Here is a 22863-nt window from a genome sequence, read left to right on the forward strand (position 1 = left end):
GCGACACCTCAATCCTACACATGTTGTATAAAAGCAACTCCCACCAGGATGAGGCAGCACACAGCTGAGTGCACATGAGCCTTCCACCCCTCCCCACAATTCCTAGTACTAAAGCAACCTTAACTGTACTGTAACTGTTGTTTCCTTTAGAAGTTACTACGCTCATTAAGATCTTACACTGCGGTTCTGCTCTGGATGCCCCCACCTTAGAAGCTGGGTAACCACACATTTGTCAGGTACCTACTTCACCAACTGATTTTTGGTTCCATTTTGGTTCCATTTTGGTTCCATTTAGTCCTTTAATTTAAGGTTTTGATGGATGATCGGCCTTTTTAGCCACTCTCTTAGTGGCTGGGATATGGGGCAGATCTACACTAGTGCTTATTATGTTTTTTCCTACCACTGGAAACGTTTTAATTTGTGTCATTTTTAAACGTCACAGGGCACACTCCAGTAATGTCACGTTACTAACCTTTTGCTTTCCTGGTATTCATTGATTAGAGCAGGACACACTGCTCGTTCTATCACTGTAGCTTGTACTTCCTCTGCATTGCTGGTCTCTTTGCTCTGCCCACTTCCTGATCTCCTGGCTTCACCTTCCACCCCCCGTTGAGTTTTTATGATTTGTAAAATGGAAATTAAACAAATGCTTACATCTGCATCAGTTTTAAAGATAAAGTGTTCAAAATCAGCACAGTAATAGCTATTAAGGAGGGCTTCCAGCATACTAAATTTGAATCGGATTGGGTCATCTGTTGATTTGTTATGGGTTTGATATAATATTATTATAATGTTTTCATTAATTCTCAAAAAATACATTTAAAAATAGTTGAAGTTATTTGGACAATGGAGTTGTATCACATTAAATCAGTTTTAAGTGCAAGGCTATAAATTTCCCAGCATGCCGATGTGAACAGAATCTGTCCACAGTGTACATATATCCACACACACATTCAGTAAAACATCCTAACAATATTGAAGTATTAAACCAATTCTTGCAACAACAAAAAATTGCAATAGCAGAAGTGCAAAAAAATACATAAACTATCTACAAATAAACACAATTATGTATAGGGGTTTACAATATCCTGAACTCCGTTATTCCAAAAGGAAATAATATTTCTGATTATTTTAAATAATTGTTAGTTGAAAGATTTATTTATGTCAGCGGTGGTGCGATTTGTTATCTCATTTAAAAGCAATTTCTTCCTGTATCTAGTGCTATGTTTTCCTTCTGTGTGTTCTGGAATAGCACACAGTTTTATGCCACAGCCTTTCTTATACTTCTAGAATTTTTATACTTTTGTCATTGTTTTATTTATTTATTTATTTATTTATTCCTTCTTCTAAATCCATTCCCCCTTACATCTGTTGTATATATTATAAAAGTAAAGTGAAACTGTAATAGAATAAGATCCCGCACTTAGAACACAGTTCTCAGCATTAATTCAGTTTAATTCCACTTAAATCAGTCCATTGAACCAGTTATTCAAGAGCGTCTGGCAATTACCATCAAGAATATTACATGTATTCCATCTTAACAGATTTGCAGATCAGTTTGTTAATAACTTTTTTTAAAAAAAATCGAGGGTGGCTCTACGGATTTCCAAATTGAATTTGGCAGTGGCTTCATGTATGCTCATTATGGTTCAGATGAAGGCATCCTAACATTGGAAGGCTCAGATGACGTCCACTGCATGCTGTCACTAGTCTAATTGGCAGCTCACCCACCATCATAAATTAATTTGGGCATGTCAACTGGGAGTGAGAATTAATTTTGTACAGCAAGACCAAAGCAGTGCAGGCCAAATGTATTTTTTCAGCCTGAGGCCTAAATGGCATTTCACCTCAGGCCAAAACTTTTAAAAATAAAGTCTTGTTGCACTATTCAGACTGGTGCCTCCTAATATCACAGCTTTCAGCAACCTCAAGACATTTGTACTTCAACTCCCATCAATCCCAACCAGCATGGCTAACAGCCAGGAATTCTGGGAGCTGTAGTCCAAAACATCAGGAAAGTGTAAGGTTAGGGAAAGCTTTTCTGTTCCTCCCTCCTCCTCTCTCCCCAAGGCTGTAGTCCTATACATACTTGGGAATAGCTTTTATTGAACTCACTGGGATTCTCAGTAGGGACTTTTAGGATAGCTCTGCATATCCCACCGGCCCACCACTCACTCACTCTCACAACCACCCACACCTGGCTTTACCTGCTAGAACCCCTAAGAGTTGGGGCTCTGAAGAAAAAAGGAAGGAAATGAAGAGGAGGAAGAGCAGTTGTGACAGGGGAGGGAGATAAAAGGAGGACAAAGAGAAGGTAGGATAAAAAGGAAGAGAACAGGAGGATAAAGAAAAACATGAGCAAAAAACAGGTGGAACCTAAAGAGATATATAGGCAGAAAAAGGCAAAGAAATGAGAGAAACCCCTGCTGAAAAAGCAGAACCAAAATGGGAAAGGAAAGCACACAAAACGAAGTCCTCCTTCTGCACAGACGTGTGCAGCAGCAAGAATTTCACTGCCCAAGGAAATGCCTGCTGCTGCCTTCACCTGTCCCATAAAGGGGCCATAGCTCAATGGTAGAGCGCTTGCTTTGCATGTAGAAGGTTACAAGTTCCATCCCCAGTGTCTCCAGGTAGGGTTAGGAAGGGATCCTGCCTGAAATTCTAGAGCGAGAGAGACACTTCTAGTCAGTGTAGATGGACCAGTGGGAACCATATAATTTTGAGCTGCACCCTAAGGGTGCAGCAACAACCTGGATCACCAATTGGGGGGAGTGGGTCTGCATGGGGCAGGGCCACTCCCATAATGTGTCATCTGAGCAAACTGGCCCACTTTGATCAATGTTAGCTGGCTCTTAGCAACAGCGAGAAGACTCTTCAAGCTATCGGACTCTTTTCAAAATTCAAAATTCATAACAAGAAAAACGGAAGCTTACAACATTGCAAACATAACATAAGAACTTGAACCATCCATGAATTTAGAGTTCCAATACGTTACAAAAAGTAACCAATTATCGTTACAGAGCCTTGCTATTTTTTATCTTCTTAAATAAGTCATTTTTATCATATGAAGCTAACTGACTCTTAAGTAACTACTATACGTTCCAATGAAAATTAGCACATTCTATATTCATTTGTTTTATTTACATCTTTGAGGCTGGATGAAAAAAAAACACACCTAAGATTAATGTTTCCACGCACGTAGGGGATTAAAACAAATAATCCTGCCATCATATCGTGGCTACCTTGACAATGCACAAACACACAGCATGCATGCATTATGAAATGTGTGTTGTTGAGTTTTTGTGTGTATTGTTGAGCGGGTGGTTTCCCCCCCCCCATTTTTTCCTAGAATTATACCTTGAAGATTTGTTGCTCATTTATATCCAAGCACAAAGAACAGCAAGATTCTCAAACTCCATTGGACTCAATTATACTGCTAAATTGTGCATATTAATCAGATAGCTGGTAACAATCTATACTCAAAGAAGAGGGGAAAGCCATAAGCTGGTGCAATAGATACATTCACTGTGGCACCGAGTGGCTGTAAAAAGGAGGAAATGAATAAGAGGATAGAATCATCCACTAGAGGAAGGCAAGCAGCTGCTAAAGAAGCATTATCAGCCGTAATGATAGAACACACTGAAGTTAGGCCAATAGTGATAATTCAATGTCAGAATATTTGTGCCAGTGGAAACTTGGGACAGCAGTTCATAATATGAAGGCAACTCCAACAACCTACAGCAGGAGTAGGGAACTTTTTTTGGGGGGGGGGCTGTGGGCACATCTGGCAATTTGAGAAACTCTCCTGGGCACCACCACACAATGGCCACACTGCAGATGAAATCATCGGCCTGCAGCCACCTTCCATCTTCATTTCCTAAGAATGTCTCTGAGTCCACGTGAGGCGCCAGAGGCCTTCATGGGAAATGAAGATAGGAGCAGCTAGAAAACCTCACTTTGCTTTGAAGCAATACCAGCTGCCAGTGATGAAATAATAATAATAATAATAATAATAATAATAATAATAATAATTTTTAAAGTCAGAGGGTAGGGCACATCAGCACACATCAAGAAAGATTTCTGATTGTGCACTGGTGCCCATGGCCCTCACGTTGCCTATCTCTTTACCTGCAGGCTTGGTTCAGATGTACTGCAAAATCCTAGAGTGAAATGCCTGAACCTGATCCTGCCCACAAATAGTGGTTTGTTTGGGGCCAACAAACCAGGATCTGAAACCTTAGTTTCAAGCTGGTTTGCAAACCGCAGTTTGTACTAACTGTGGTTTGCTGTTACATCTGAATTCACAGACCATTGACAAACCACGGTTTAGGTTACTGTGCCACCTCAAGAGGCTGCTTCATCATAGAGACAGGAATGAATTTATAAAGCTGAGTACTGAGCAGATCAGCAGGGAAAGCAGACAAGCAGCTCAAAATCGTATTTTACAACTGGAAGCTCAAACTACAATGTATTTTTTTAAAAAATCATGGCTAGTACGAAACCTTGGGTTTACATTACATGTGAAACCAGCCCCCACAGCATCAGGAGATGCTGATGGTTACATTCTGACAACTTCATTCTATGAATACTCCCCCCCCACCCCCACATTAAGCACAGTAGGAATATTTGTAATACATTGTTGAGCAATGTATAATTTAGTACAAGTAAGGGCATCCTGACTTTGTTGCTACAATCCATACCACATGTCTTTCATATAACCAGGATCTGATTATATGAAAACTTTTATTCTCATGGGGAAGGCAGGAAAAAAGCCTCACATCAAGCTGTTATTTCCATTCTAAATAAAATCCAGTTCTTTCAAGAGGTTTGGGACAGCACCAGTGACTTGAAACCAACACATGGAACTATTTTCTTATTTTTTAAAATGTGAATCTCTGGAAGTGACACAATCCATGAGTTCCATAATCAGTTTAAAAAGGTCATAAATCCAGTAATATTTTTCCAAAGACTAATTGAAAGCAGGGGAGGGGGGAATCAAAGATCTTTAACATCTTTAGGTATGATAGCTTATGCCTACTGTCAGATGTATTGTGGTATATAGAGCATGAAATTGCAGACTTGATGAGCGCCTTTAAAAATTGATGTTGGGGGGACTTCTGCCAAGGCCCTGCAGCGACCAACTGAGTGTGTTTATCACGTTCCCTGGGCAAGGTGCTTGAGTGGGCGATTGCCAGTCAATTCCAGGCACTCTTGAAATAAACTGATTATCTCGAACCACTTCAATTAGGCTTCAGTCTGATTTTGGAATGGAAACTGCCCTGGTCACTCTGTGCTGATATGGACATAGGGAATGTGTAGGGATGTGTAGGGAAAATCCAGGCCTTTTGGGGTTCACCAGATTTTTGTAGCACCCCTGACTCAGCTTGTATTTGAGAGCTGAGTCATGTTTCTTTTCCTGAAATCCGGGAACTTTCCCCATTTTGTTTTGTTTTGTTTTAAATATGCCTAATAGATATTTGTGCAAATTTCAATGGTAATTTGCACAAATTGTGGCTGAAATTGTACAAGTTTCTATTTACATATTTACTTCAATCAATCAATCAATCAATCAACCAGAAAATCTAGATGGCTTTCGACGCCATTGGCCATTGCATCCTTCTGGAAAAGTTGTCTGGGCTGGCAGTTGGAGGTCCTACATTACAATAGTTCCAGTCCTACTTGGAAGGCTGATTCCAGAAGGTGGTGCTGGAGGATTATTGCTTTGTGCCTTGGCAGATATGGTGTAGGGTCCCATAGGCTCTATTGTATTTCTTATATTGTTCAATATCTACATGAAACCCCTGGAGGAGGTTATCCCGAGGTGTGAGCTGAACTGTCGTCAATATGGGAATGAAATCTAGCTCTAGCTCTCCTCATCAAATCCAGGTGCCTGGATTGTCAATGCCCGGGCATGGTTTTGGATGTGATGCTGGCCACTAAACTGAGACTTCATCCAGACAAGATAGAGGTACTGTTAATGGGGGGGGGGTTGTTTCCAAGGCTAAGTGATCATCAACCTGTTTTGGAGTGGGTTGCAGTCCCCTAAAGGATCAGGTTCATAGTTAGGGACTGCTCTTGGATGCAGCAGTCACTAGAGGCCCAGGTGGACTTGGTGGCATGGAGCACTTTTCATCAGCTTACGTTGATGTACCAACTACGTCCTTATCTGGACAGACATAGCTCTGAAGATTTGGAGAGCTAGCATTGTGTCAGTTATCCATGCTCTGGTAACCTCTTATATTACTTGTATTAACATTCAAAGACCTCAGTGGCTTGGAGCCAGGTTACCTGAAGGATCATCTCCTCCCATATGTATTTATTATGTACCTGCTCAGACTCTAAGATCATCTTCAGTGGTCTTTCTCCATGAACCCCAGCCAAAGGAAGTGAGGGCCTTTTCTATTGTGGCACCCTAGTTCTGGAATGAGCTCACCAGAGGGGCTCATCTGGCACCTACGTTGTGATCTTTCTGGTGCCAGCTGAAGCCATTCTTATCTTCCCAGGCATTTTCATCTTTCAGCTTCGGTTGTTTTAAATCTGTCACTGTATTTTAAATCTTTTCACTGCTGCTCGATTTTATTTTGGATTTTACTTTTTTTTATCTTATAGTGTAGTTTTACATTTTTATATTATGTTTTACCAGTTGTATTTTATGGTTTTAATTGTTGTGAACATTTATTTATTTATTTATTTAAAATATTTATATCCCGCCCAATATCACTAAGATCTCAGGGCGGCGTGCAGATAAAAACATACAGTATAAAACAATAAATATACACAGTTAAAAACAAATTAAACCATAATCCAAGTTAAAACAATATATAATTTAAAAGCAATAGATGCAGTTAAAACAGTTAAAACAACGTGCCAGTGAGTTTAACCATCAAAGGCTTTGTTTAAAAGCCATGTTTTTACTTGGCGCCAATCAGGTCTCCAAGGGGAGGGCATTCCACAGTCGGGGTGTGCTTCAGCTATTGGGCAGTATAGAAATGTAATATAAATAAATAAATACTGATGTGTATACACACACACTCAAGAAAGTTGCACTATAATTTTTTTTAATGCATATGTATATCAGCTCTTAGATTGTTACCACCCCTGAAACCCAATCTAGGGGAAAAAAAATGTTATTCTGTAGGTGTGAAAGAAATACTTCCCATGTAGACATCCCCTATCCCTTTCTCCAACACATATGTGCCAGGCCTTGTGACCCCTTTGCTAACTTCCCAATGCCTTTCACACATCTCTTAATTCCCTCAGCTGCTCTGTTTCCTTTTGACCTCTCTGTGTGAAGGTGAAACCACCTCCACATCTCCAGGAAGAGAAAAGAAAATGTATTGATGGCTTAAAAAAATCAAATGAAAAAGTTTTCTATGAATTAACAAGTACACTAAAAGAATTGGCTGTGAAAGTGATAAATGAAGTCCATTTTTAAAAGGCCTCAGAACTGTGTTTGCCTTCATGCACATTAACTATTGTCAGTTGAGCCATGAGTGCTAAATTCCAGACTTAGAAAACCTGGTCTCTTAAGATTTGGAGAGTTAGAATTGTACCAGTTTTTAGCAATACAAATACGTCCAACGGTGACTGAACTATCTAGTGGTATTCTCATGACACAGAATAGATTGCAGACAGATGTAACCTGCCTCTATACCAGTCACCACAATAATCCCCCCAGGGCACAAATTTACTGCATTTCTATACCAGAACGTTGAGAAAATGGAGTTCTCAACATATCCAATGATGGTCATTTCCCATCTTAAAATTCTTTAAAATCCCCACAACAGAGTTTATTCATATAATCAAAACTAGGAAGTTGATCTCTTGGGATGGTTAGCTTAGATTTCTTTTCCTGAGATATCTACTCCTGTCTACACAAAGAATATTTCAACAGTCCCACTGTCAAAGGGAGATAGTTGGGGATTTTTCCCTTGGGATTTCAGTGAGAACACATTTGCCTTTGACCCAACCGTGATGGCTGTTTTGTTTTGTTTTCTTGTTTTCCATGCTCCATACAAAGCAGGAGATAGCTGATGAACCTTAGCTGCAGTAATGAAAACAACACTCCTTCACAGTGAAAGATAAAATTACAGCTTAAGCTTAAGTATACACCTGGGCAAGTTCCACTGAATTCAATGCCTCCAGTATAGAGGCAGTAAGCCTATACACACCAGTCGCTGGGGAACATGGGTAGGAGGGTGCTGTTGCACTATGTCCTGCTTTGTTGGTCCCTGGTCAACAGCTGGTTGGCCACTGTGTGAACAGAGTGCTGGACTAGATGGACCCTTGGCTTGATCCAGTATGGCTCTTCTTATTTTCTCATGTCCTTAATGGAACTATAACTCCTAGGCAAATGTACATAGGATTTAGGCTGCAATCTTTTGCTCACTTAGCTGGGAGTAACCTCACTGGACTCTGTGGAAATTACTTCTCAATACACATTATAGGATTGCACTGTTTGGTGTATATTAGTAACTACTTGCCTACAATGGATCATTGTGTCCATTTCAAATCCTTGCATGATGCATAGCACATTTCCTTATTCCAAAATGTGCACCCTTAGAGAAAAATGGGAAAAGACAATAGCACAAATATTAACATCGAACACTTCCTCTGACAAACACAGCTGGCTTGGGGTGGTAGAATCAGATAATAGAATTCTGTAGTTCCTTGTATAATGTAATACTTCAAATTATCATACAGTCAATTGACTATCTGCAGCTATGAAATTAACGGTCCCATGGGTCCCTCCTCCCAGTTTAAAAGAGGGTTAAACTGCTAATTTACATGTTAATTAGCATTCAGTCTAAAAAAGTAGCAAATGTAATTCTACAACGTCTAACATTTAACAATTTAGCTTATCTAGACATTACGTTTCAAAGTAGCTTCCTATTACTTGCTAGAGATTTCTAGAGTCCTGAAGACGAAAGTAATCTCATTATTTTAAACAACACGCAGTTTTCAGGGATGACTTCTGCTAATTTATTTGCATAATAAGATAGCAACAAAGCAATTCCGTCACATCAGGTGTGTCGGTTCTTAATAAAGCCCAACTAACTGCATAGATTTGTGGTTTTAAAGTAAAAGACTTGTCTAAACTGATATTTAAAATGGGAATACGTTGCCTCAAGTCATAACAAGTCACTAGACGGTGTTCAGTGGCATTTGATCATTCTATTTCTGCTATCCAAGCACTGATTTCACAAATGTGATTGTGGTAATGTGCAAGTTAAGTATCTTGGCAGAACTCGGTAATAAATTAATACTTCAGAAATGAATACTTCATATTAGAAAAGTATATAATATTGATTTCCATTTCCAAATGAAATTGGAATAAGGAGAACAAAATGTAGAAATCATTTCAGAAAAGCCCCAGGAATATTAGGCCTTCTCCTTACTGTACAATTTCAAAACAATGCTATGGACAACGTTATATAAACATGTGTTGCATTGCTCTTTCTTTTTCCTTACTTAGTTTAGGTAGGTTCTGACAGCTTGCTAACAACCCTTCCGTGTGGTCACATAAGAGCTGGTTAAGATGCATAAATTATGAAGAACACATCATATGCATATATCTGCTATACAAAATTCCACCTATGTCTCTGTACAGTATTCATAAATGCACGGGATATATCAAAATCTGTTTCTCTCCATCAGAGACCCCTTATCTTCATAATTTAAATCCCTGCATCCCTTTATAGAAAAATATTACCACAAACTTTAGGATAATTAGGATTCACAGGCAACTGGTCATGTTTTATAAACAGCTGCTCTGTTTGTATCGAGTATCGTTTATGTTTAAATTTCATACGGTAACCAAGCTCTGTCTTTCTGGAGACTTATTCAAGGTTTTCAATACGTCTTGCATGTTAATCCATTGGTTGGAATTCCTTTGGGTGCATTGGTGACAAACATGCAAGGACAGGGTGGCATTATGTCTTTGTAAACATCTGCCAACATGTTAGCACTTGAACTTGCAGTTCCAGTGCATGCGCTAGGAAATGGGGAAACCAGCTTAGTTATCAGACTTTTAAGCAATGACTTCTCTGTATCTGCAGGTTAGAAAAGCAGGTGGAAGATTGGAGGCTGTCTATACGGCGGTGGGTTGACACCGCAATGAGCTAAACCCCTGCAGAGCAACGGTGGCTAATCCTGATGCCGCAGCGAAAGTGCAAGGTTTCCATCCATCGGTCCTCTGCCAAGGTGGATGGCGACCAACCATGGCTCACCATCCGCCCAGCCACACCTCCACCACAACTCCAGAGAAAAAAGTTGGGGTAAGTCCCTGACTTTTTTTCTTCAGGGTTTCAAGGGAAAGTTCTGTGGTGGCTGTGAATCTGTGGCTGCATCATATAACTGACGCAGTGCAGACTTGCATTCACCGTGGGGCTTTGAACACATATAGACAGCCCCTGGCAGGATAGTATTATGTTCAGTGATATATATGGAAATACCATGACTTCAGATAACTGAATTGTATTGCAGTTCCTGCTATGACCTCAAGTTCTCTAGCAGCACTCCACTGTGTGTATGTGTGTGTGGAGGCATTGAGGACAGTTTTGGACACTGAATAAAGGTCTTTTTTGCAATCACAAAAATTCCCACATATTTGTTGGACTGGAAAGGGAGGGAGGACAGCTACTGGTAGTTAACAATGGTGATTGTGGTAATGCCAAAGGACAACAATCAGGATTACCCATTTGGATTGTTGTAGGGGTGTATGGGAATTTCATTTCAATTCACAAATCATTAAAAAATCCCCCATATTTAACCCCAAACATTTTCATGCTTTACACAATGTGGGGAGGGGAAGTGGATACTTTTGGGTGGGAAATGCACCTTTCCCCCTATTTAAAACACACACTTTCCCCATTTGAATGAACTGCAAAAACAGTCCACCAATGAGAACAAGAGTGAGCCAAAGCAAGCTTTGAAGTGAAGCTTGGAGCGTGAGCTGAAGCATCCCTGGTCCTCCTGTGCCCAGGTTGCCCTTCACTGGAAACCAATGCTATGAGAGCTGGTACGGTGTCATAGGGCAGCTGGCTAGAGAGAAACAAGGAAGGGTGTTTTCAGGGGGAGCCACAAGCCCAATGTGTTTCCTGTTCCTTGCTGGGACCCATGGGGGCTACCCAGGTAAAGTTTGATTTTTTTTAAAGTGACCTAGCAATATCTCAAAGCTTGGGACAGATATCTGACTCATTCTTAGCAGAGCGGGGAAAATCACATTATTAGCACCTTTAGTATCTGGCAGGTTGTCTTTGCAGCGGCAGAGAACGGAATTTGCCTTTCCGATGCTCATCCTCTCACCTTTATGGCTGCGCTAATTGAGACATTACGGCACCTCGTAGGGCAGCACTGGAGAAGCATGTGCTCCCATTTCCTTGTGAGGTTTATGTTGTTTGATAAAATATGTAGGCCATTTGTTCCTTCCATTGCCAAGCTGTCTTTTTCCCCCCCAGAGCACTAAATCTAGTTTTTAAAATTAAAAAGAGTTTTATTGCTTTTAACCATGATCTTTTATGATGGAAAGCAGCCAAGAAAAACTTGACTGATGCATCGAAATGGCATTTCTATTTTGCATAAATCACCAAGCTTGAGAAACATGAGGGGTGTGGGTGTGCCTGTGCCTCTCTCTCTCTCTCTGTGTGTGTGTGTGTGTGTGTGTGTGTGTGCCTGAGAGAGGGGGGGAGGAGTGTGCTTGGAATGGATCGATCAGAGTCCAGAAACAACCCTGATGAGTAGAAAAAGCAGCCGAAGCTGGAAATAAATCCTTTTGTGTAGGGAAGGGGGATTATAGGATTAGCTTCACATGTTTGGGATCTGAAACCATTTTTGTTTTATATCATTACAAGCCTTTTATGGACTAATTGAGTGGGGAGGGGAAGAGCAGGAGCTGATTTCTCCCCCTTTAAACCACGATTAACCTAGTTTTGTCTGAGAAACAATGGATCAAAATTACAGCCTCAGTTACACTTGTGAAATTCATGGCTTCGCCTCCATTGGCCATCATGAGTATTAGAAATCTGTAATCAAAAGTTGATTCATAATTGAAAAAGGTGGCATGATGGATTAGGGTGACCATATGAAAAGGGGGACAGGGCTCCTGTATCTTTAACAGTTGCATTGAAAAGAGAATTTCAGACAGTGTCATTTGCATGCCTGCAGCACCTGGTGAAATCCCCTTTTCATCACTACGGTTGAAGCTACAGGAGCCATACCCTCTTTTGTATCTGGTCAAGAGGGCAGGGCTCCTACGGCATTAACTGTTGAGATGAAGAAGGAATTCCACCAGGCACTGCATGCATACAAATGACACCTGCTGAAATTCCCTTTCCAATACAGCTGTTAAGGATACAGGAGCCCTGTCCTCCTTTTCATATGGTTACCCGATGATGGATTGTATGGTGAATGTGGTAGGTTAGTCAGATACAGCCATACAAATGACAGTAAGTTTCCCATGGCTTCCAAGCATTAAGAATCAGTTCCTGTTCAGAACTGAAGTGAATGGCCTGGTCCATCCATAATGCACCAGTGCCACAACCCACACAGATGAAACAGGTTGTCCACTCCCAGACAAGCAGAAAACCCAGGATGTTTATCCAACCTCTGTTGTTAGATCATCATACACAACTGTTGGTTCACTTTGGCCGTGATGAGTCACAGGTTGGGCAGGCCTGAAACAAAGTTAGGTCTGAACTAAAGTCAGTCTGGGATTTATTTATTTATTTCATTTTTATACTGCCCGATAGCCGAGACTCTCTGGGCAGTTCACAATTAAAAGCATAAAATATAACAGCTAAGAATATATAAAGCTTTAACATTTAAAAACACCACATAAAACCAAAATAAACCCAGCTGCAGTTAAAGCCCATGGAAAGCTCTCCCACACTAGAGGCATTCAAGAGGCAGCTGGACAACCATCTGTCAGGAATGCTTTAGGGTGGATTCCTGCATTGAGCAGGGGGTTGGACTCAATGGCCTTGTAGGCCCCTTCCAACTCTACTATTCTATGATTCTATGAAAAGATGTGTTTTCAGGAGGTGTTTAAAGGAGATTACATTTCCCACCTCCCGAACTGCACAAGGGAGGCTTTCCCAGATTGTGGGTGCTGCTACAGAGAAGGCCCGACCTTGAGGTTCTTCATGATGACATTTGCACTATATCTTAAGAAGTCCAGTTTTTATCCCTCCTGCATCACTCTAGCTGTGTCTCTTGCCCCCAGTTTGCCTTTCTTTTGGCCAAGACAACATGACATCAATTGCACAATGGCAATTGACATGTCTACATCTTAAAATTAAACAGCAGCTGCCAGAGCGAGGATGCTGATTGGTACCAGGACCGCAGCACATGGGGAAGTGGGTTAACATTTTCCCCCATGCTTTGGGTCAGTGATGGCTCCCAATTATGGAATGATCTTCCTGACGAGGCCCACCTGGCACCAACATCATTATCCTTTTAGCACCAGGTCAAGACTTTTCTCTTCTTCCAGGCATTTAACAGGATATGTTGAGTTTTAATCGACCCCAGATCTATCTTTAGGTCTGGCTGAGAGTTCAAAGTTGTTTTTAAATGGATATTGTCTTTGCATGTTGTATGTTTTTATGTTTTATGTTTTAAATTTTGTATATCGATTTTTAATGTTTAATATTGTAATGAAACTGCTGGGAGAGATCATCCAGAGGCATGGGATGGGGTGCTATCAATATGCCGATGACACCCAAATATACTTCTCTATGCCTTCGACAACAGTGTCAGCTAAGGATAGTGTGTCTCCTCTGAATGAATGCTTGTAGGCGGTAATGGGCTGGATGAGGAAAAACAAACTGAAGTTGAATCCAGACATAATCGAGGTGCTTACTGTCAAAGGCCCTAACCTGGGTTTGGAGGTGTGTCTTCCGGTTCTGGATGGGGTTACACTCCCCCTGAAAGACTGTTCGCAGCTTGGGGGTGCTTCTGGTAAGTCACTCCAAATGACAGCCCAGGTAGATGTGACGGCCAGGAGTGCCTACTATCAGCTTCGGCTGATACATCAGCTGCGCCCCTTCCTAGAGCTGGAAGACCTAAAGATGGTAGTGCACAGGCTGGTAACTTCAAGGCTCGACTTCTGCAATGCGCTCTACGTAGGGCTACCTTTGTGCCTTGTCTGTAAATTTCAACTAGTGCAAAATACAGCTGCCAGGTTGGTTGCCGGTACATGTAGGGGTGAGCATATTACAGCAGTTTTAAAATCATTACACTGGCTGCCAATTAGTTTCTGGGTGAAGTATAAAGTGTTGGATATTACCTTTAAAGCCCTACATGGTTTGGGTCCAGGCTACCTGCGGGATCGCCTTCTCCCACACAGTCCACCCCGCATACTCAGGTCCTCTGGGAAGAATGTATTTCAGCCAGCAAAAACTAGATTAACAACTGTTACCCAGAGAACCTTCTTTGCTGCTGCTCCCAGACTATGGAATGGCCTGCCGGGAGAGATCCGCCAACTCAATAGTCTTTCTGAATATAAAAAAGCAATACAGACTGATCTCTTCCAGCAGGCCTACCCAGTCAGATTTTAAGATGTCTATCTGTTATTTTAATAATGTATTAGTTTTTATATGTTTTAATCAGTTTTATGAATTTTATAATGTTTTATATTTTATGTTGTAATAAATTATTATTACTATTATTATTATTATTAATAATAATAATAATAAATTATTATCTTTTGTAAACTGCCTAGAGAGGTTCGGCGGTATAGAAATGTAAATAATAATAATGAAATTGCAACTGCCCCTCCATTGCTGCTATTTGCCCTGACAGAAGCCTCCAGAAGCTTCCAGTGGTTCAAATAGCAGCGGGTGGAGGTTGGGATTTCATTGGGATCATAACTGTTTGCATGCCATACCCCTGCCTTGATTAGACACCATCCTCGCAGCAGCTGCCATTTACATTAACTGCAACCACACAATCAATATCATGTCTAGTTTGGCCCTCAATTGGCCATGTCCAGTTGGAATCAAAGTTACTGATAAGACCTTGATGCATGTGCCCAATTCCTGAATCTAAAGACAGATATTCTGGGCGTTGAACTACATGAGTAGGCAAGACCTCTGAACTCACATATATACTAACCAAGGTATACCCAAACTAGCATAGCTCCACCATTCTTGTAACTGAGCAAGGAGTTCATTGTGTAGTATTGGAAGAGTCACATACTTCTGCATTTTTGCATACAAATGTACAAGTTAAAAGAGGAGGCACGTTTACATAGAAACCATCCCTATGTGATGATGACCCTGTTGAGATGACATGCTAAACCACAGTGGTGAAGCATTTTGAGCTAAACATTAAGGTTTAGCGTGCCATGTGAACCATGACTTAACGTGTTGTGTGAACCATTCCTAACCATGGTGGCTACACAACCACAGTTTAAACATTACTGCAAAAGGGTTAGCAGCTAACTATGGCTTAGCATGTTGTCTGAACAGGCCCAATAACTGCAAATATCATGTTAGTCTGGCTAACTCCAGAAAATCATCTCGGGTGATGCCGTGTTAATTTGGTTATTTGAATTGAACACAGGAAGCTGCCTTATACTGAGTCGGTATAACTCATCTGAATCCATAGCAGATTTCTCCAAGTTCTTTACTGCAAGCCAAATAAGTTAACAGAATCACAAATCCAACCCCCTATTTTACGTTGCTGATTCGCCAGGAATGATGCAACTCACCAAACTGTCTTGCATGACTTTTTAGGCTTACCTGCTTGTGAGCATGATCATAGGAATTGATGTGGTTGTCAAACTCGTGGTGTTTATGGTACTGCTTGTCACATAATTCACAGTAGAAGTTAGCCTTCACGTCCTCCAGAGCCTTTGCTGCTGCCTTCTCCTTTTCAGCAAAATCCTACAAGGGCAAAGGCAGATGAGACTCGGTTACAAACAATATTGCTGTGTGGGTTGTTGTTTTTTCTTCCACCACAATATTTCAATGTATTGAGGGCCGGTGCTACCATTAGGCAGAGTAAGGCAGACACCTCAGGCAGTTGAATTTTGGCTGTCACAAAAAGACAGCAAATAGTCAGTTATTTTGTTGTTGTATTTTTTACTTCCAGGGAAACACATTTGTAGGATTTTCAGTCCCAAGTGCCAAAAAAAACCTTGGCCAGTTTTGGCTACTATGTGCCTTGACATGGGGATGGGGTAATGGCATTTGCCTGATGCAGCACAATGTCTCCGGACGGCCTTGTTCTGCAGTAAGGAGTCTCAAAACAGCTGAGCGAGATAAATAGCTCAAGGTAGATGGATGACTCACAGCTCTGAAAATTCACCATTGTGATATGACAATGCTTTTCAGGTAGATCTTTGATCTCTAGCAACTAATGTGAGCTTTTACTGGACATAAGTCTTTCCAGGCAGATTAAATAAACATTTACCCTACGGACTAATCACTCGTTCAGCTGTACTTAAACACTGCACTTGACAATGCAAAAGTACAAGCACACAGAAAGAGAAACATTATAACGACAAGATGTTAGAGTACACTGATGATGGCCTCTAATCCCCTTATCAGCACGCAGTACCGTTAAGAGCAGTAAAATGAATGAGTGTGTACATGCTGGGGGCATAAGCCAACCCTCTCAGGAATGCAAGCAGCTCTGCTAGTCTTGCCAATGAGCATTTTACATACCCTTGCTTTCAGCAATCATCAATTCACTGGAAGTTCATTTTAAAAAAGAACAACAAAGGGAATTCCTGGATGCCCAGATGGAACAAGAAGCATGGGGCTCCACAAATATGGCGAAAATGGATGCAGCAGTAGTGATTCTGCGAAGATATGAGACAGGCATATACAGGAAACGAACATTCTTATTTCACAATGGCTGCACATGAACTCAGGGCATGGCTAGATGGGGTGATATCCCAGGGATCACCCCAGGATCGTCCCTGTGCATTCACATGACGCACAAGGGATCCCGGAAGCAGGGAGGGATGATCCCTTCCTTGGCCTGGGATATCACCCTACCCTTTTAGCCCGCTTTTCCAGTCTCGGGATGATCCCGAGACTGCGGAACTGGTGGCCAGGCAGGTTGTCCCAGCTCCTCACGAGTAACTGCAAGGAGCCAGGAGCCAGGCACGGGGCACACAGCTCCTCAGGAACTCTGTGCCCATTGTGGGTGGGGTGAGGTGAGCGGAGAATTTTGTTAAAAATTAATAATAATTACGATTTGCGTTCGGGCGCTCGTGTGCTTTTTCTCCTTTAAAAAACAAAATGAAACAAAATGGCAGGTGCAATGTCCTCTTCCTCATGGGACATCGCATGCTGCGTGTAGACAGAGGGGGAGATCTCATGATAATCATGTCGCGATATCCTCTCCCCTCCATCGCGCTAGACCCAGTAGGTCTAGCCATGGCCTCAGTGGGGTTTATACCTGTGGAGAGGTATATAGGATTGCCCTGTAAATGTAACTGAAATCAATGGGAGAATTTTAGGCATGAGTGAAATGCTTTTCTGTTGCTTTAAATGCAACTTTTTAAAAAAACATCTTATACCGGATCATGCCAATATATTTCATGTCATGTGATTTTATATTTTAAACATGTCTATCCAGCTGTAGCAAAGGTCCTCATCCAGCCCATTACTGGTTGCAGGTGCTTGCTTGGCAACTCCACAATTCACTGGAGTCCGTTGAAATGGAAAAATAAGAGTTGGGTGTCATCAGCATATTGACGGCACTCAAAAAACTTATCATTTACAAGTATATCATTTATAATAATGTTACAGGTCATGATAGTTTAGGCAGTAACTTTATAAAAATTTGTTCAGTTGGAGGAATGTTTTGTTTTTATCATGAAAGGCCTATGCCACCATCAATTCTGCTATTCATTTGTCTGTGGCTTTATAAATGCAACATCTGTTTAGAGACACACTGGCCCAGTTCAGAAGACAGCTTAAATCATGGCTTTAACCACGGTGGTTAAGCCAGAAAGCCAGGCTGTGTTCAGAAGTTACCTTAAACCATGGCTTTAACCATGGTGAGTAAAGCAAAAAGCCTTATTCACCATAGTTAAAGCTGTGGTTTAAAGTGTCTTCTGAACATGGCCTGGGGTTCTGACTTAACCATCATCGTTAAAGCCATGGTTTAAGCTGTCTTCTGAATGGGCCCAATGGTGAGGGTGTGTGTGTTGATATGGCCTCTAGCTAATGCCATCACTGCTGAACTTTCTCATTCCTTCTGAGGTAAGGCAGATGGCTACCCGAGGCAGGGCCTCCTCTGTGCTGGCACTCCAGTTGTGGAATGCTTTCCTGAGACAAGTTAAGCTGGTGTCTATTTTATTGCCATTTTAGCACCAGGTGAAGACCTATTAATTTTCCTGACCTTATAATGTGCTGTTTCAACCCTGATGACTGTTTCATGCTGCTTTTATAATTATGTGGTGTTTAGCTTTTTAATTTTACATTGTTTTGTACTTTTTGTGAACCTTCCTCAAAATATGATTGAAAGGCAGTATTAAAATATTTACCATGATTAAAACAAATAAACAACTCTTATTTAAAGTAATCCTTTTATATGTTCCAAGCAGGAGCAGCTTCTGTTTTCTGGCACCTGTCTTTGATAGATCACTCTCCTTATTTTCTCTGTTTTCTGCCTTTGGGGGAATGCCTTGTTAAAATGTTATTAGTGTGAGCGACTGGTGTTGTCATTTTTCAGAGTTCAGCACCTTCCTCAGGGAAGCTAATTCCTGACTGGGTGAGTGGATGCATCTTGTCTCCAGAGTATACGCAGGCAACTGCGCGCACATAATGCAAAGGCACCATGCAGTGTGCAGGCTGGCATTTCACACATTTTAGCTGCTAAGGTAAATTGTAGGACAATTACATTTTCTGGTAACTGAAAAAGCGACCATCCTTTCAGTGGAAATTGGGGCTGTCCAGAGAGTAAAAGTTTTTCCACACAAGGCATTTATGTGCACTCATTGTGCGCCCACAGTTGTTTACAGGGTTTTTTTTAGACAACATTGCAACCCTCCAAATTCCCTTCTGTTTTTAAACAGCATTTTGGAGGAAGTTTTTTAAAGCAGGAAAAATACACTGTTATTTATTTATTTTTATTTATTAATTAATTAAATTTATATACTGCCCAATAGCCGAAGCTCTCTGGGCGGTTTATTTGTGAAAGCAAAATGCTTTTTTCCACTTTTGTAACTGCAGTATTCTGCTATAACATGATGCCACCTAGAGGTTATATAGTTGAAAAACAGGAGAGGAAACACTCTTCATGTAGTGCTCAGATCTCTATTCTGCGATGAATCAGAAAGTAGATGCAGCAGAAAGTAGATGCAGCCTCATGTTGAAAAGCTCTAAGTGAATACAGCACACAGTAGGAAATGAGAAGAGCCTTTAACAATGTTTCACCATGAGAGGTTGGCAAAGTGATCCATTCCTTAGTGTGAGGTTAGGGAGGTTGCAACCATGCCTGCATGGGAGACCATATTATAACCACATATATATGCCATCCTCAGCTCTATGAAAAAGTGAAGGTTATAAAATAAATTAATATTATATTTATGCATTTTTTAACACAATAAAGCACTTTCTGGCTGATTTGAGAATATCACCTGAATCCTCTAAAAAACTGAATCCACATAAGAGAAAAGTATGTCTTTGCCAAAATGAAAATGTTTTGCCAGATTCAGATGCTTTGAAGCCCATCTAAAAGCACACTTTGGGACTTTGCTCCATAAAACATAATTTATGTTTTATGTTTATTTTATTTTATTTTAGAAATGTAGATCCTGTTTTCCCCCTCCAAAAAAAGGAACTGCTCAAAGCAGCTTACAAAATATAGAAAAGCGTAAAAATAATAACCAATAACATATTTACAACAAGCTAAAAGCATCAACATCAAAGCACACACACAAAGAACCAGAACTAATAGTCAACAAATGCAATTCATTAAGCAAAAAGCCTATGATTTATAAAACTATGTTAAGGCTCTATAGCTTTCAACCAAGCATCAAAAAGCAGGGAAATTGTGAGCTCAGACTCTCATGTCTTAACACCACATCCTCCCTAAGGAGGCAGAGCGTGCAAGTGAAATTCTCATTCTCCCAAAGCAGTTGAAACATGTGGAAGGATGGAGAATATGATATGCAGAGGTGACTGTGCGGTTGTGGAAAACTGATGACGAACAACTTAGGGCCACCCCCTTCTCTCTTTTTTAGAACATCACCTAATGCTGAGTATTTATTTTGTATTTATTTATTACACTTTTATACCCGTCCAGTAGCCAAAGCTCTTTGGGCAGCTGCAATCCAACACAGGTTGGGGAAATACGGTTCTAGAGCAGGTGCAGACAGAATGAAACTCTCCAGGCGTTTTGGAGTTCAACTTATAGGAGCCCCTGCCAGCATGGTCAGCGATCTATTATTATTATTATTATTATTATTATTATTATTATTATTATTATTATTATTATTATTTCCTGCCTTTTTTCCAGTACTGGGACTCAAGGCGGTTTATAAGATTAAAACTTGTACAACTGAAACATATAAATATAAATTTACAAAAGTAAAATAGAATTAAACCTGAGGTAAAATTAAAAACATGTTAAATTCTTTTAAAAACAGTAACAGATTAAAAGTGTGTGTGTGTGTGTGTGTGTGTGTGTGGTGGTGGTGGTGGTGGTGGGGAATACAATACATTAACACAGGTCCATTATTATTATTATAATTTATTTATATAGCACCATTAATGTACATGGTGCTGTACAGAGTAAAACAATAAATAGCAAGACCCTGCCGCATAGGCTTACATTCTAATAAAATCATAATAAAGCAATAAGGAGGGGAAGAGAATGCACCAAACAGGCAGTATAAAAGTCAGAACAATTCAAGTTTTAAAAGCTTTAGGAAAAAGAAAAGTTTTTAGTTGAGCTTTAAAAGCTGCGATTGAACTTGTAGTTCTCAAATGTTCTGGAAGAGCGTTCCAGGCATAAGGGGCAGCCGAAGAAAATGGACGAAGCCGAGCAAGGGAAGTGGAGACCCTTGGGCAGGCGAGAAACATGGCATCAGAGGAGCGAAGAGCACGAGCGGGGCAATAGTGTGAGATGAGAGAGGAAAGTTGGCATCCAAAACATCAGGATAGATCTATTTTCTCCCCATGCCTGCTCTAAATCTTTTCTTTCAATCTGGGAGCATCCCGTTATGTAATGCTCTTGTAGCCTGGAGTGGCAGTTGATCCCCACCCCACCCCACCTCTTATTCTTCACTTGTTGTTTGTGAGAACAACTAGGGCAACCTTGTGGGATTCCTATATAACTGGTCCCAAGTAAGTCACATAGCAGCCATTATCATCTAAGCTCTTTCCATATCAGTACAACTCTACAACTGTATTCCAAACACTTACTGGCCAGTAGTTTCAACTGAGCATGGTTGGACTTACTCCTGAGTAAACATTCATTGGGTTGCATGGTAGAAAGATCCATGGGATTTGTGAATATGGGGCTCTTATGATTTCTGTTTTCACTTGTTTTGCCTCATAAAGGTTAGAGAACCCAAATGCAATCTTTTGTCACTGGCCAGTGGCCATGTCTCTCCATGAAGCGGGCATACCTGGAAGCTCTTGATTCATTAACCCCAGGTACCCTGTTCATTTAATGAAACAATAAAACTATTTTAAACACGTTATCCCAAGATTACATAAAAACCTAGTTAAACTTTCTGGTTGCTGTTTTTTAAGCCTACACTTTGACCTATTGTTTCAATAACATTAATTATTCTCTGTATGATTAAAATGCATAAATTAGTATGTGAATGCAACAGCATTAATTAAGTAAAGACACATTCATTAAAAGTCAAGCACGCAGGATGAGGGGAGCTACACTCTTAGTATACAAAAACTGTGGAAGGTGGGTGGGGTGGGGTACTGCACTGGCAGTCATCCAAAATCTAATTGGTCTCCCCCCACTTTTATAATTTGACTGATGATAAATTGTTCATTGAATATTTACATTAATTCCATTCCGCCAAAGACAAAATTGTAATTTCTTGGGGGTAAACAGAATATTATCTCCTTTATGACAAACTACCGGAACTTTCTCTTCACAAGTATTCTAGACCGCCAATTCTATCCTCTTCAATGGAAATTAATACACAGTTTGATTTCTATACAGATGGTTTAAAATAGCAACCGATTAGCTCCCATGGGCATTTTAAGATAACCACATCTACCTCCATTGCTTGATTGCCTAATTAGACTTGTCTGCTATGGGAAAAAAAGGCATAATTTCAAGCTTGCTTATTGATCTGAGGCAGGTACTGCAATTATTACATCATGTACTGTTCCTAGGGGTCAAGAATGGTTCTCTCTGCTAAGATGTTAAATTCAGAACTGCAATAAACTGCATATAATTCTAGTGAGTCCAAATCCAAAGGTAATACACTTCAGGAAGTTTGTATCTCAGTTGAATGTTTAAACATTAGTGTTTTGCATTCTATTGTTCGTGCCCACACAAAACACTTCAAAGGTAGATAAAATCCAATGTTTGTCCTACTTAGAGTAGACCCATTGGAATAAATAAGAATAATGGGTCTGCTCTAAGTAGGACTTACGTTGGATTTTACCCTCTTATTCCTATGGGATGAGCCACATCTACATACATTGTAAACCAGGAATGTAGAACAGGCTTGGGGGATAAATACATCCTTCCCAGGGACTAGATCCCGCCCTCCAGGATATCCTAGAAAGCCACACCTCTTTCTCCTGGCCACACCCCCTTTACATCAACTACAGAGCATTTCAGGGTTTCCTGGCTTTCATGCAGGTTTTTCCCATTCTAAAAGACTGAAATTCCACTCTGAACACTTAGCAGCAGTTAGAGCTT

At 40.6% G+C, this 22863-nt stretch overlaps 1 protein-coding gene across 1 annotated transcript in view; it reads right to left on the reverse strand.

Moving 5' to 3' along the window:
- The window catches only part of ZNF804B (zinc finger protein 804B), a 269890-nt gene that overhangs the window by 16836 nt on the left and 230191 nt on the right, over nucleotides 1-22863 (reverse strand). The window contains exon 2 of the mRNA XM_063147559.1: nucleotides 15741-15884. Within this exon, the coding sequence (XP_063003629.1) occupies nucleotides 15741-15884 (144 nt within the window). The remainder of the gene's footprint in view (nucleotides 1-15740; nucleotides 15885-22863) is intronic.

This window comes from Elgaria multicarinata, chromosome 1 (assembly GCF_023053635.1).
Source record: "Elgaria multicarinata webbii isolate HBS135686 ecotype San Diego chromosome 1, rElgMul1.1.pri, whole genome shotgun sequence".
In the NCBI taxonomy this organism is placed as follows: Eukaryota; Metazoa; Chordata; class Lepidosauria; order Squamata; family Anguidae; genus Elgaria; species Elgaria multicarinata.